A 16557-nucleotide genomic window follows, 5' to 3' on the forward strand; every position below is an offset into this window, starting at 1 on the left:
ACATCCAGGTCACAGCTATCCAGCGCAGTCCCCCCCCCAGATGAGCCCCTGTTTATGGCACACACCACTCAGCAGCCCATGCAGCATCACCACAGGGAAGGGGGGAGGGAAGATAGGGACAGGGAGAGAAGAGAGGGAGGTGGGGGACCCCCAAATCGACCTCCCAGGAAATGCCCAGCTGCTCAGCCCCATCGAGGCAGGGAGCGCTGTACTTACCAGTTCTGAAGAGCTTGGAGACATTCCATCACAGACCCACTCACCGATCAGTACGGGGTGGCTGCTGGCCCGGCACACTGTGACGTAGACATCAGTAGCCCGGTCATATATGTGTGTCCCGGAGCATTAGGGGCATGTCGTGGTCAACCCAGCGTGGATCTCTGGTCCGCACACGCTCGCTGGCCAGGCTGGGGAGACTACAAGGATAAGGGTATCCAGCCTGACACCCAGCCGGCCGGTGATAGCAGATCACAGGATGTTTAATCTTGCGCAAAAGGTAAAAACTTCTGCAGAAAAATCTATGGACCGATGGGCCCGCAGGGTTCCTAGCTCCTTCACCTTCACTAGGCAGAAAAAAACTGAGGCTGCAGTAGCAGGCTGAGTGGTTGTTACCTAAGGGACCGCCCCTTGGGGCGGAACTAGAAAGTTTTCGTTTTATTATACCATGTTAACATGTTCTGCCTAGTCCTCTCCTGAAGGTGGCGTAACAACCCAATGGTAAGAAAGGAGCTGTGTCAGTCGGTGAACATAAGAGAAAGGAGCATTTTAAAAGCTTACAGCATGCATGAGGATAAAGGGGACATTCACAGCATATTCCAATCATGGTAATTAGGGAACAATGAATACATTAGCAAACATTAATTACATATAATGTGATGTTAAAGGATAAAACTTACCCATATATAGTCCTTCTGCAGGACCTGAATGATGGCAGAACAGGTCTCTGGAATAATGATCCCCAGAGCCTGGGGGGAGATGCCTGTAGCGAACTTGAGGTCCTGTAGACTTTTCCCAGTCGCCAAGTACCACAAGGTGATGACAAGGCTCTGCTCCGGAGTTATGGCTTGCCACATACAGGTGTCCTGCTTCGTAATATAAGGGTTGAGCAAAACCAACAGACGGTGAAAAACAGGGTCCGTCATCCGGAGAAAATTCCTGAAATCATCAGGATTATTCTCCTGCAGCAGAGGCATATGAGAGAATTGGTCAAGCTGGAGTAACCAATTATTGGTCCATGAACTCCTCCTTGCCCTGTTCATGGACTGGGCTTGGATCAAAGTATGAACCCCAACACCAAGCCACTACACAGCACAAACTGTACGACGAGTACGTAACTGCAACATGAACAACAGAACAAACTTAACAGAACGCGCTAAAGAACAGCAAGTCTTGTGAAGAGCGAGCTGAAAATTAGCAACAAGCGGACAAGAACGCACTGAAAAACAGATACGAACTGACTGCATGCACTGAAGAACAGATACAAACCCACAAGCACAAACTGAACAGCAGTTCAAACGATCTGAAAGCAAGAGTCTGAAAAGCGAGAATAATCTCTAACCAAACTTCAACTAACACGAGATTAGCAGAAAAAGCCCAAAGGGTGGCGCACTGGGTATTGAACTTCCTTTTTCTAGTCCCGTCGTACGTGTTGTACGTCACTGCGTTCTTGACGGTCGGACTTTGTTGTGATCATGTGTACGCAAAACAGTTTCAGCAGAATTCCGACGGGAAAACCAGTCGTGTGTATACGGCATAACACATCCTTCTGGCTTGTTCACATCAGCATTGCTTGTTAATACTAATCTCAATCGTACAAATGAGTATGGATCCTATATAAAACCATGGAAGAGTGAAGGACTTTAAACAGATGGAGCATTTGACTGTCGCCCTTAGAGACAAAATAGAGGAGCACAGCACGCGATTTACTGTGAATAGCTTTACTATTCAGATGAATACTTATCGTTTTCCTAACCTGCAAGCATTTTCTGCATTGAATTTGATTTGAGGATCCGTCACCCCTGCCCCTTTCTATTCACCCACTTATTCTGCTTCTTCCTCTACCCCTCTTTTTTTCTCTCTCCTCTCATCTTCCCTTCCCCTTCAGACACCCTGGGGTGTCTCTCTTCCCATTAAAAATGTTTCAAAATGTTTTCTGCCGTTTGTTAATACCATGGGTATGAATGCTTGGAGTCTATGTTCTACAGGTTATGAATTTTGTACTACACTTGAACTCTTTTCGCTAGCCACTATTTTAAGTTGTATGTATAGGGGATTTAATGAGGTCTAACACCTTTCATCTCAAAGGTCGTTTTGAAGTGTGCCCCTGCGGTGCTAGTTACTAACTTTTACTGTGGTGCAGTCCTCTGAACACTTTTGTTTTTTGGTTTTCTAATTTTGTTTTGTTGATGACTGTTCTTCATGGCCTATTTGTACTCATTCATATTGTATGTATGTATTTAAATGACAATTGTGTGATCATGCAATGCTATAATACATATCCAAAAAAATATAGAAAAAAGGGGATTTATTCATAAGTTTAGACCAATATGTATTCTTCTACATATTTTTGGTAAAAAAAATAAAAAATAAATAAATAAATAGCAATAAGCAAAAATTGATTGGTTTGGGGAAAAGTTATAGCGTCTACAAACTATAGGATAGATTTATCCCCCAAGTTACACTTTTTGTGGACCGGTGATATTATTACAGTGATCAGTGCTAAAAATAGGATTTTTTTGTCATACTTACCTGTAAAATCCTTTTCACTGACTACATCACGGGACACAGATTGAGGGACATCCCTGACTAATAGCCTTGAGGAGTGGGAGACATTCTGCCAAAATAGCCATCAGATCTATATCGCAGCCGCAGTACACTGCATCTGAAAGCCGAATCCTCGGCTGCTCGAACATCCACTTGATAAAATTTTGTGAATGTATGCACTGAAGACCAGGTAGGCCTTACAAATCTGAGCCACATATACCTGATGGTGAAAAGCCCAGGAGGTGCCTACACCCCTGGTAGAATGAGCTCTCACCCTAATGGAAAGAACCCTACTTTTCAGACCTTAGGCCTGAATGACCAACTCGTGGACCCAATTGGCAATGGAAGCTTTGGAAGCTGCCTGCCCCTTCTTGGGTCCTTCTAATAAAACAAACAAGGAGTCTGATCCTCGGATCCCCGCAGATCTAGACAAATTGTCATGGTTATGCAGTAATCCTCCTCTGTCAGCTTACCTCTCCTAGCGTTCAGACTAAGAGGCCAGCCACTCTCACCTGGCTGTTTTCATAACCTCTCCTCTAATCATGGCTCCACCCCAGGCCCTATGTTACCGATCTTGGCGTGTTCTCGACTATTCCTGTCTGCTCATGACCCTGACCTTTTGGCATGTCCCCGACTATCCCTGTTTGCCTGTGACCCTGAAACTTTGGCGTGTACTCTGTTGTTCCTGTCTGCTAGTCGCCCTGACCTCTGCCTTATGCCTTTACTATCCTTGTTGTTCCAGCCTGCTGCTTCCTTCTCCTCTAGTCTGCCATGAGCGTGAACTGTGAGACCCTTGGGGCTCTGACCTGGAGCTAGACTGCAGCGCAGTCCATCCTCACCACTAGAGGCTCTGGTGAACACCTGTTGACTCCGTTCCCCCGGGGAATCTATGCTCTAGCTCCCACTGGGATCTGTGTTAGTGTATCCAGTAGACCTGCTTCCTGAACCTCTCTGGGTACAATACTCAGCAGTCAGTTCTAGGGTCCACTATCTGATCAGTGCACTTACGACTCCTACGGAGTGCATCTGTCACCTGGTCTCAGGTGACCTGACACAAATAAACTGACTGCTTAAGAAAAAAGAAGGCAAAACAATGTCCTGATTCAAATGAAAGGCCGACACCACTTTTGGCAAAAAGTATGGAACAGGTCGTAACACGACCCTGTTGTGGTGAAGGATCAAGTGTGGTTCCCTGCACGAAAGGGCCGTCAACGCCGACACCCTTCTAGCCGAGGTGATGGACATCAGGAAGGCTAGCTTGCCTGAGAGCAAGAATAATGGTATTTCCTTGATAGGCTCAAACGGTTGTTTCTCTAATACAGACAGTACCAGGTTTAAGTCCCAAGGACACATAAGTGACCTAATGGGGGGAAGCAAAGGAGTTTCCCCTTACATAAAGATTATGATCAGTGAATAGGAGGCTAAAGGCCTTTGGACGAATACTGATGAGGCCAAAATCTGACTGACTTTACTCAAAGCCAATCTGAAAGCCCCACCGAAGCCTCATTGGAGCCCTATCAAAAGCTCCAAAGCCTCACTGAAGCCTCATCGGAGCCCCATTGAACCACCAAGCAAAAGCAAGGTGTAAACAGGACTGTAAGCTAACCATTTTATTTAGTGATAGGGGCTTTGACTGGCATTCAGAGAGCTTTAACAAAGCCTGTCCGAAGCCATGTTTTGAAGCAAGTGTAAACTAGCCCTTAGTGTGTACCTGGCTTTAGTCTATAGTGTAAACTGCCAAAATTGTTTGCAGTGGAATACAGTTCATCAGTACTAAACTTTCAAAGATAATGTCTGGTCTGGTGCCACCTGCACCACTGTAATAGTAAACCAGGAATTGGTGACACCTTTGAGATGACCTCAACCACAGGGTCTATTGAAGGGAGCATCAGCCTGTTAATCTTGGCCAGTTGCATGGCGCATTGAGATCTGAGTGGTTTGTTTTAACCTTGCAAGATCCCTATAGAATCACTGGCAAAGTTGGTTCAAAGTAGATATGAACAAGAATTTAGATTTTCAGATGATTCCACATGTTTATGGATGCAGCTTTATACTCATGTGTTCTTATGCTTATGCACAACTTTTTGGGTATTTAATAAACAGTTTAAAAAAAATCTTTTGAAATGAATACAGTTTGGACCCCTAAAACAATGGATGCTAGTATAGAGATGTACTAATGACATGTCTGAACTGACAATAAACTATTAGCTCCTTCAGTGGCAACGACTAATATATATACGGGTGAGCTGTAGAGGCCTGCATAATTTGACAGCAAATGATAGATATGTCATTAAAACAACGCATTATGGTAAAATAACTTAACACATTAAGAAAAAACATGATAAAGAATCTTACTTTTCATATGGATTCGAGCCACTGCTAAAACTACTTGCGGTAGATTGAGATGACATCTAAGAAGAAAAACTATTATTAAAATAAATGTAAGTTGTGGTTTGTTTTCTATTAATTGGCTTTGGGAGAGTTTATGGTTAACTTTCAGCAACCTCCTTGTAAAGCTGGGTACACACTCAGACATGACAGAAACCGGTCGTGAGACCAGCATCTTTCGAACAGACAGCTGTACACATGGCCTGAAAATCAGCCAGTTCCTGCTGAACCAACCAATTTTGGCCGAATTTCAGCCCGCATGTAAAAGGCTTTAGGTAATGTCACAAGGGCAGTGTTATCAAAGTACAAAAGTACCAGGAGGTGACTAGCAACATCAAGGGTTTATGAAAATGTGTGTAGAGTATATGAATTTGGAGCCTATTGTACTTCAGTTTCTAGAAAAACTGCGCAGGATGTTATTTCCATTATTAATATGAATGTTATTTGTCTAACCATAGAGTACCTCAGAATCCGCATGTGATAAACGGTCTTGTCCACTTTCCGCAGATTTCCTGGAAGAATAGACAAGATATGAACATTAGATGATGCATCACTGCTAGTTTTACTAACATAAATATTATCATTATTAATAACCATTAAAATGGAGAAAACAGAATACAAGTGCCAATTACAAGGAGGAAAAGGATTTTAACACAAAAGACATTAGTCAAAACCAACATTTTCTGCCCAAACTTTTTTTAATTATCTAACTCTAACCATGACATGAGACAGATGTGGGACATATTATCTACCAGAGGTTTATTCCTGCCATGCACAGGTCAAATTACTGTTAAGTGAGATAAAAGTTGCCTAACAGAGTAATGGGATCCCCTGATGTTGCCTGTTATCCACAGTTAAGAGAAATAACAGATTGTGAAGGATATAAAATCTGCCAGGCCAGCTAGACTGGACAAGAATACTACACACAAGCTGAGCTGTAGAGGAATCAAGCTACATACAAACCACAGAAAACTGACCTGTCTACAAATGTAACCAGGATTGTTTTTGCTATTTCTATATTTACCCTTTTTTCTCAAGCTTCCTTTGTTGGAAATACTGAAGTAAGGGTACAGCAATAAGCACCCTTGGCTGTAAGAAGCCAAAAACTTCTGAAACAGCTACTATTGTCCTTGCAGCCTAATAAGATTTTTTTTTTTTCAGCTGACAGGTTGAATGAAAATAATCTGTATGTTTATACCCAGCATTAGATATAGATCTTAGCAGACTCGCACACCTTTGTAACACAAGAAAAAAAAGGGGATTTTTGACTTGCCTGTAAATTCCATATTGTACAGTACATGACACAGGCATGATATTTATAGACCCTGGGTTATGGGACTGTACTTTCAAATGATTGGATTTCAGGAAATGCGTCCTGGGGTTCCCCTTACCACCCTACCTCACTCAGTGTTACCCTACCTGAGGGGCGGTTGGCCGGTGCCTTATACTATACTCCAAGATATGGAATTTATAGGCAGGTCAAAATGTGTTTTATCTTAATCATACAGGACACAAGCTTAATATAATTGGCTCTGGGATGCCCCCAAATAATGAATGAGAAGGTTGGGCAACAACACAACAGAACTGTGCCAACAGGCCCAAGAATAACAAGGGTCAATGGACCCAACATAGAGTGCTGCTGTAAAAAATGTGTGGCCAAAAGCTGCATCAGGAGAGAACTGGTCATCTACCTGGTAGTACTTGATAAGGTTTGAACAGAAGCCCAGATGGTTGCCTTTCAAAGATGAGTAACAGAGCCTTGGTGTCAAAATGCCCAGGAAACTCCTATTAACCTAGTGGAGTGAGCACATATTAGTGCAGTGAGTGCTTTATACTTTAGGACAGGGGCGGCAACCCACGGCACCTAAAGCCTTTGTTGCTGACACGCTACTCCCTTTCCATCTGCAGAGCGGCGCAGGAAAGTGGCAGCAAGACACAGCTTCTGCTGTGCCAGTGCACGCAGATTTTAGAAACCGTCAGCGGCACTATTAGGGGGTGCAACTGCAACACCATACATTGTTCAACATAGTAAAGGCTGTTTCGTTCTCTGTCTTTCCTGCGACTGCGTCAATTGCAAGCTGCAGCAATGATCCATCCAGCTCCTGTGGTGGGGAGGTGATCGGTGCTGGTGTGCTAGGGGGTTGATCCCCGTTTCCGGGATGAGGAGGGTTGTGATTAGCCACTGCTAAGGCCAATCACAGTCCTTCTAGCCCCACCCACTATGAGGAGGGTACAGTGGTGGGGCAGATGAGCAGGGGGGTATAGCAGTGGGGCAGATGTGCAGGAGGTATAATGATGGGATAGAGGAGAAGGAGGTTACAGTGGTGGGGCCGATGAGCAGAGGGGTACAGTGGAGGGGCAGAAGATCAGGAGGGTACAGTGGTGGGACAGATGAGCAGGGGGTTACAGTGGTGGGACAGATCAGCAGGGGGGTACAGTGGTGGGGCAGAAGAGCAGGGGGATACGGTGGTGGGGCAGAAGAGCAGGGGGGTACGGTGGTGGGGCAGAAGAGCAGGGGGTACAGTGGTGGGGCAGAAGAGCAGGTGGGTACAGTGGTGAGGCAGAAGAGCAGGGGGTTAAAGAGGTGGGGTTGAAGAGCAAGAGGGTGCAGTGGATGGACAAATGAGCAGGAGGGTACAGCGGTTGGGCAGATGTTCAGGGGTGTAGAGTGGTGGGGCAGAAGAGCAGGAGGGTAAAGTGGTGGGGCAGAAGAGCAGGTGGGTACAGCAGTGGGGCAGAAGTTGCTATGGTGGAAATGCTTTCCAAGCATGGGTTGAAAACCAAAGTGAAGTTTAGAGGAAGGAGCAGCGAGAATACAGATAAAGAAATGAAATCAAGGAAGGAAATTAGGAGAAGAGAGGAGATTAGAGAGGGTGTCTACACAATGAGAAAAGTATTAAATTCTTGCCATAATCTCTAGCAGTACAAATTACCAAAATATAATGAATGAGACCAGACTATGTAAATGACTAATGACAAAAACCTACCTTTCTGGATTTGAAGGTGTTGGACATGAAGAGTGAAAAGTAACCTAAATACAATTAAAGAGTATATCAAAATAGAAGAGACATATTGATACAAATGTAAAACTGATCAGCCTTAACTCTGTTACTTACCACTTTAAACCTCAGTTGGTCTCATTGCAATCTTTCATTTTTTTTCTATTTTATATTTACAGCATTCATAATTTGTAAAAAAAAGCCCCTTCAAACAATACATTTTATGAAAGAAAAATACCAGTAGAATAAAAAGGTGGTGTTACTAATTTTATAGGTCCCATGATATTTATGCAAGGGTCTAGCAAACTGATATTTTTGATAAAAAATACAATAAAATCATTACTAGGGCACTCAAACACAACATAACTTACAAAACCCCTACTAATGGCCCATTCACACCAGAACCTACATGTGAATTACACAGCATGCAGTACTTTTAGAAACGCACTGCAACCTGATTCCATGGTACTTTTGTACCATTTGATCCAGGGCAGGCAAACGTTCTGCTTTTGCAGCCTGTGTTTGGGATGACATTAACTTTTCACCGACACCCACTGCAGATCAGAAGGGTAGTGCAATTTCAAGGCAGTGTGGGAAATCGTCACGGAACGTGGGTTTCTAGCACAGCATTCTAGTATGAACAGGCCCTTAATCTATATCATAAAAACTGTATTGAGTTAATAAAAAAAAATATATATATATATATATACGGAGAGTCTAAACTGTGCCTTGTTAAGAAATGGCAAAAATCTGGAGGTACACAAAACTGTAAATAAGCTACTCTAAAAATCATATGAGGTTATCATGTTTCATATACAGCTTTTCATTAAAGGATGTTGCAACTGATTTTGTGGGTCCCATGGCAGCTACGCAAATGTTTATCAAAATTATATTTTTTGGTAAAAATATACTAAAACCATTATTAAGACTCAAACACAATATATTTGTAAATTTTAACTATTCCTGTTTCAAAGGGGTGAAAATCAAAGGTACACAAATCTGTAATGTGTTAGGCCCTGCTCAAGTTTGGGCGAATAAGAATAGGGGGCAAGAATTGGCATGTTTCTGGCCGAGATTCCAAATCATGGCAAAATGCACGACGCACGTTCGGGTGTCATTTATTCTCAATGACACCCTAAATGTAGTGCAATTTTGCCATGATTTTTGCGCAATAAAACACAACTGCCTCAGGGCCAAAATGTGGTCCCTGAGCTTCTTTCACACAACAAATGATCATAGGGCAGCCCATCAGGTTTTACTTCCTCTTGAAGTGCCTTACTGTATGTGCTGTAGTAATGTCTGATCTGAAGTGCCCTGTGTGTTATGCTAAAATGATCGAGGCATTTATTTTATCAAAATGCAGCACTATTGTTGCAATAGTGATAAATTAATGTCATTTTAAAAAGTAAAAAATAAGCAATGTGATGTGTTGTAGAAATTCACTGCAGCACATGTGCATGTTAAACGCACTTTTAGAGGTACATATACTTTTTTTTTTTTTTTTAAAGGAAGTGCACCACAATGCATGGTAATAAGTGTTGTGCACTGAAATGAATGTGTAATAGCAAGGTGCATTGGGGTGCCATTAGCAAGGACCGCACCATAGCACACTGAGAAAAACACCTGTTTTTGTACGCAATGGTACAAGCATTCCCATATCACACCAATGTGAATACAGAATTGTTTGGTGTGATCGTGTGTACGCACAACAGGTTCAGCGGAACTCCGTTGGAAAAACCTTCGGAGTTTATTCCTATGGGAAAACCGATAGTGTGCACGCCGCATTACAGAGCTTTTCCTGTCCCTTCAAAAAAGAAGAGATAGTAAAAATGAATGACCACTGATCACCTTGGGGGTTTATTCAGACAGGCAAAGGTAAATATATTTACTGGTCCTCTGCTTGGCCATCCTGAACTTCTAAATGCTGCTTTTCCCCTGCACAATCCACTGCCCCCCTTGCTACAGGTGAGAAGAGAAGCAGGGGGATCCAAATATCACAAAACAGCTCTAAGGTTGCCTTAAAGGCCAGACATACATGGATCAAAATTTGATAGCTGTATGGGCACCCTGCTTGTATTGAAGTAAATCGATTGACTTCTGTATAAGCACCGTTTTTTTTTCCTGGACGATCAGTGTCACCAGTTATAGCTTGCAACACTAATCATTGAGTGCTGATAGCGGGGAGGGGCTCTCTGCTGTGCAAACACAATAGCTCAGCAGGAGCTATTCCCCCATCCAAACATTCGAGTCCGAACATTTTATTAGTTCAATGCGCTGGTTGAACGAAACTGTACTGCCTGCTTAACTGTAGGATCTGCTCATTCTTCTTTGGTATAATGCAATTAAAACTGGCCATACATGGCTCAGTTATTTTCTGTTCAGATAGGCAGCATCCAAATATACTGATCAGTGCTGCAGCCCATTGGTTGCATGCACTGATTGACTTCTCGTTTTACAGCAGTACTGTTCAACAGAAGCCCATCTAATGAGAAGCTTATATTGAACAGAGAGGCCTACACACAGATACATGTATGGCAAGCTTAACTCATCAGGACCTAAATATCTATAATAATCAAGCTGCAAATGAAATAGAATGCCTTATAGCAAGATCTCCTTGACCAGTAAAAAAAAAAAAAAAAAAAACATGTTTCACAATGTAATACCTCAAAACTGCTGGTTGCTGTGCCAGCTATACCACTTTCAGATGTCCTGTTCCCTGGGCTGCAAAAAATAAGATTCATCAGTTTTACCATTGAAGAGTTTGGCAAAACAAAACAACATGCGGTATATGATGCAGTCTGCCAATGGCATTAACATAGCAGTTTTTGTTTTTTCTGTTCCCTCAGTAACATAGTTCTATCATGTTGATCCTGTAAGTAGATATGTAGTTTTCCACTTCTAGTAAAAGGCCAAGATGTTCAGCAAAAATGTCAGCTACTTAAATCAGAACATGATTCTCAATTCTCTTTGCAAAGCAATCTATGCGAGAACAGGGCCCCCATAGAACTTTTTTTAACGGGTTTCAAGAGATGTAAGAGATGCTTTGAATTGTAGATACACAAAAGATTCAAAAGGGATTCAATCTAATGTCATGGGAAGGGAATATGAGATCGTGAATTTCCTGACTTTTGACACTAAAAATGTGAGACACCTTTTTTATGGAGTATAGTGTTTGTTTTGTAGGTTGCACAAAGCAGACCCTCGAAACGAGAGGAAGGATCTGCTTGAAGAACATGTTTAGGACAAATTGAAGAGCTAGAAAAACACAGCGCGCCTCATTATTTTAAAAAGACCTTAATAAACTAAAATCTTTAGCCATTCAATTATTGGAAGGTGATGATCTGATAAGTTGTCTGAATCAGAAGGAGGGGGAATAAATCCTAAAGTATACATAAAGGCTAAACTGTTTTTTAGTTCTGGATAGAGCAGAGAGGCATTTAAATACCTGTCAGGTTTTTATTGCTGTCTGTGTTCGTGTTAGCCCTTGTACACACGGTCGAAGATTCCGACGGAATGTGTCCGATCGGACCGATTTGTCGGATATTCTGACTGTGTGTGGTCTCCATCGGACTGTTTCCGTCGGACCAAGTTTTCCAACTTGTTGGTAAAATTTTCCGCCAAAATGCTCTGATCGGACAAACTCTGATCATGTGTAGAGAATTCCGATCGGACAAAGTGCCACGCATGCTCAGATCAAATTCCTACATCAAAGCTATTGGCTACTAGCCTGAACGTAGTCCCGTCGTAACGAAATAACGTCATCACGTTCTGAACGATCGGATTTTCCGACAACTTCGTCGGACCGTGTGTATACAACAGTTTCGGACAAAAGCCGCGTGTACAAGGGCTTAGGGAGATTCGGTTTCTCCATTTGTGCTGTTTACTGTTCTCACCGAAAGTAAAAGAAAATCCCAGATTTTGTGTTAACACCAGAATAGGAATAGAGGAAAAATCTTCCTATGGGGACACTAGTCTTGGTAACCCTGGTGACAACAGGGGATACCCTCACTTTGGAGCGATTTCTTCTCAATTCCTGTTTTGGCTATGGGACAGGAAGTGAAGGAAAAGCTCCCCAATGGGACACAGCAGGGGAAAAAAAAAACCGAGAGGGGTTATATTCTTTCCATACTCTATCCAAAATGAATTTTGTTTGTCTCTAGTTGTACTATAAAGTTGTCCATACATATGTAGATTTCTTCCAAGGAGACGAATTGGAGAAATTTATCATTTTTGCTCCAACTACACAAAATAGTGAACAAAGAGCACTGTAGTACTATAGTTACTATACCATCTATAGTAAGTGGCTTGCTATGAGAGCAGACACAGTAGAAGAGAAGCGGACTGCACCGGCGGGGGGGGGGGGGGGGGGGGCCTTAAGAGGAGGTTTTCGGAGGCCACTCTGTGCAATACCTAATACCTTTGCACAGAGCAGGTAAGTAAAAGATGTTCATTATTTTCGAGAAAAAAAAATCAAGCCTTTACAATCACTTTAAGATCACAGAGGACTTTGGGAAATTCACCTGGATGAACTCCATAGTATCCTCCTACACATGGAGTGACACCTTCCTCCACATTAATAAGCCAGCACTGCAAGCCCCAAAGAGTATGGGTAGGTTGGTAGCTCTGTACATAATTACCTATTTTATAATCCCTCAATTGAATTTGACTGGTTAAATCCAAATGTTGAAAACATCTACAAGTATGAATCAATCTCATCGCATAAGTTGGAAATATTAGTAGCAAAGTAGTATACCAGGATGATTAACATTACTCTGCTGTTGCTCTGTCCGTGAGAGAGTGAGGGACCTGACATATTCCAAACCTCTTTTCCCTATGTATTATGGCTATGGGTTATTTAACTACCATACAACACTACTACAATATTCTATATACTGATGATACTGGTTCTCTAGAATACAAAGGGGTCTTCTGAATTAGGAAGTTAAAGGGGAACCTTGCACCAGTCCAGTATGAGCAACTGACAAAGTTATTTAACCACCAGTTCAAAAAATGACATGAAAGTCACAGCTCTGAATTATAAAGTATTCAATTATCAAGCCCACAAACTTCCTGCCAGGCTTTCTGCTTTCCCATATGAACATTAATTTATTTATCTGTGCATTTACATTCTGTTATTTGATAGCAGTCACAGTTCTTTGGTTTGGCTATCAGACCAGTCATGCAACAGAGCAATTTAAGGGTGCTGATGCAAGAATTTAGAAAGCCTGGTCACTCATCAATCGTGAGTAGCAGAAGTGGCTGTTTAGAGCAGAAAATTTTAATGGAAGCACATGTGGGGTAGTTGAACTCCTTATAGGCAATAATTAGGATGATCACATAACTTTCCCGAGTAGTTAGTTGTGCATAGTTGAGTCAAATAATAATTCCAGACCTTCTGATCCCTAGAAACAGTTCCCGATACAAGCCTTTAAATAATATACACCAACCACCTCTCAAAGTCAGACATATTTGCATCATTATATGACTATTTTGAGTAGCATAGACAAAAAAAGAAAAAATAATTATCACAAAAAAAATGGTTATTGGTTTATTTTTTGGGGGATAAAGTCATTAAAAAATAAGTAGGTTCTATCCATGCTTAGTTATGTTATTCCTTAAAATATAAAAATAGAAAAACACAATAATATAACAGAAAAATACCTCAAAATAGAAGATCTTGCACTCTGGGATCCAGGTATAAAACCACTTGGAATTACCTGAAATTAATATCAGCAGTATATTATTCAGGTGAAATTTGCTGGCAATAAATGCAACAAATGTGCAGTGGACAGTATCATAATTATTATTTTAGCAGTATGTAAGATCAGTTAATCTGGTGTTACATTTAACAAATTTCCAGTAAAATTAAACCCTTTCATTCTTTTGTTTTGCTTGCTTGACAAGAAGGCTTTATGTACATGGAGTGTTTGCTTTTCTCCTCTGAAAGCCAGACCTCCTAGTAGAAGAAAACCCCAAAAATATGCATAAAGCTGTGTATTATATACACATTTCAGTGGGTCAAGCATTAATGGATTCTACTGGGCCGAATATTAATTTATTTTGGTCACTGGAATACATTAATGCTCAAACACACCTATATGTGACGTGTTTAGGTGCGTTTACACATGCCTGTAAATGCTCCTCTTCGAATACACCTGTAAGCGCCTAAGTGTACATGGACACGGGCGTAGAGGTTACAGGCTGAAAAAGAAATGCCAAATGCTTGTAAAAGTGGCATTTAAGCACAGGATGCATGGTGTCTTAGATTTAGGGGCACTTCAGACTAGTGCAGTGACCAGCTAGGACACACAGAAAACAATTGTTTGCCATGTGTCCCATTTACACTGCAATGCAAACCAGAGTTGCGATGCAGTGATCTATGATAATATGCAGCAAGAGTGTAACTACAGGGGTCACCATTGCGACCCAGCCCCATGCTTCAGGAGGCCCGTTTGGCCCCTACTACATCTGAACAGGAGGGGTATCATAACAGAAGAACAGTTGTCCTCCATGTAAATCCTGCAGCTGCTGAATGCCCACTTCTCTTCTCCCTCCTGCAGGCATTTAGTGGCTGCAGGGGGATCATAGAGGGCATCAGCTCCACTATATGCTGCCCCTCCTGCCCTGCTTCCCTCTGCACTCTTCTCGATCCTCGTGCACTTCCCTGGACCCTCTGGTTCTCCAGCACAGGGGGGTCCTGTCTCTGTCTCAAAAGTGAAACATCAGAGGTCTGTTTAGACCCCTGATATCTCACTCACCATAGCCCCCCAATGGGGCTTCTAAAAAAATTGCAAAAACATAGTTCAAAATAATATTGTAAAACAAACAAAAAAAGGTAAATGAAAAAAATATATAAAATTAAAACCAGGGTCGTAAAGGTTGCATTAAAGACCGGGTCCTGTTGTTCCTCTACTGGGCTCAGAGGTAAGAGTCCCCAGCCGGGGATCAAGGTGTCCTTCATGGTTTCTTGCACTGGGGCCCTGTAGGTTCTACTTATGCCTCTGATATGCAAACATGCTGCATTTTATTGCAGAGCACTGGATAGGATTGCATGATACTGAAGTGTCACTTGTGCATTTCAAATAAAGTTTGTTTTAAGTAGGAGGCTGTGTAATACACTGCCCCCCTACTGCTAGCTCCTCAGACAGTTAAACCAGGCCTTTATTTTGAAAAAATTACAGACATGCTCAAATGATCAGATACCAAAGAAGAAACCTTTATGCATTTCACATAAAATGCTTAAACATAAGTTCTGCCAAATGCATCCAAGTTTCTTTGTTGATGTGTGTTTATCTGTGCATGTCTGAGCATCTTCACAAAAAGCTTAAAGTCAACCAACACAAACAAGAGTGTCATAAACCAAATGAGAATGAAGTGAAGTGGGCCCTACCGTGGTTTGCCAGGAAGCATAGTCTATGGGGAGGGCCTTAGTTACATCTTGCCCCCAAGTTGCTTCTCCAAATACTAGCAGAACTAGTAGGAAGATGCAATAGGACCACCAGCAAATATGGGCCAGGCAAACAATAAAGAAACAGAGGAGGCCTGTGGAATGATTCAGTTGACTAATGAGGAAAAGTTGGTGAGTCAGGCAACCAGCGAGGGAATAGTGGTAGCTGATGGACAGCCTGGAAAAGAGATGCACAAATGTGCCTGGCTGTGGTGCTCAGAGGAGCAGAGTTGGCAGACAGAACATACCAGGGGCTACGCAAAAAGCAATAGGAGCGCGAAGCAGGCATATTCCTGGATGCAAGGGCTTTAAGAAACAAAATCAGCAAATGGAGTATACCAGGTGCAGCAGTTGCAGAAAGGAGTTGACAGGTGGAGCATACCAGGGGCAGTATCTGTGGCAAGGAACAACTGGTGGAGTGTACCAGGAGTAGCACTTGATGCAATAATCATCCTTGGAGTAGTGGTATCAGAGAGGAGCAACAGCTGGAGTAGTGGCAAAGCGCAACAGCATGAGTGTTACTGGAGTAACAGCAACAAAGTGCGTGGACCAAGCGGCAGCAGTTACAGAGTCACAGGGAAGGCTCAGGTATGTAAAGCCAAGGGGCTGCGACAAGGTACAGAACTGCTCGATCAGCTCTGTACACAGTGTTTCTGAAAGGAGAGGTCCAAGGATAGCTTTGGTTCACCAGAATTAACATGCAAAATGGTCAGCTGGCGGTATATTATCTGGTGCCATTTATAATTGCCATTGGATAAACTGTCCACCACTTTTTAAATGTATGGTTGTACAAAATTGGTTAAAAGGAAAACGTTAACAGTTTCCTTCCATTATATTTATTTAATTTTTATTGACAGAAAACAAAAGGTGGAAAAGAAAGTTGGGGAGTGACACACTGACAGGAAGGAGATGGAAAAAAGGTGAATGGGTGGAAGAAAACTTCAGCACCTGAGAGGTAACAGA

At 42.3% G+C, this 16557-nt stretch overlaps 1 protein-coding gene across 1 annotated transcript in view; it reads right to left on the reverse strand.

The window, feature by feature from the left end:
- LOC143987598 (interferon-induced, double-stranded RNA-activated protein kinase-like) overlaps positions 1-16557 on the reverse strand; it is a 329449-nt gene that overhangs the window by 87472 nt on the left and 225420 nt on the right. Inside the window, exons 14-18 of the mRNA XM_077486452.1 lie at positions 13809-13864; positions 10811-10868; positions 8136-8179; positions 5612-5660; positions 5116-5171 (exon numbers count right to left, since the gene is read on the reverse strand). Of these exons, the coding sequence (XP_077342578.1) occupies positions 5116-5171; positions 5612-5660; positions 8136-8179; positions 10811-10868; positions 13809-13864 (263 nt within the window). The remainder of the gene's footprint in view (positions 1-5115; positions 5172-5611; positions 5661-8135; positions 8180-10810; positions 10869-13808; positions 13865-16557) is intronic.

Source organism: Lithobates pipiens, unplaced genomic scaffold (assembly GCF_037356315.1).
Source record: "Lithobates pipiens isolate NorthernLeopardFrog02 unplaced genomic scaffold, aLitPip1_a1.2 Scaffold_18, whole genome shotgun sequence".
In the NCBI taxonomy this organism is placed as follows: domain Eukaryota; kingdom Metazoa; phylum Chordata; class Amphibia; order Anura; family Ranidae; genus Lithobates; species Lithobates pipiens.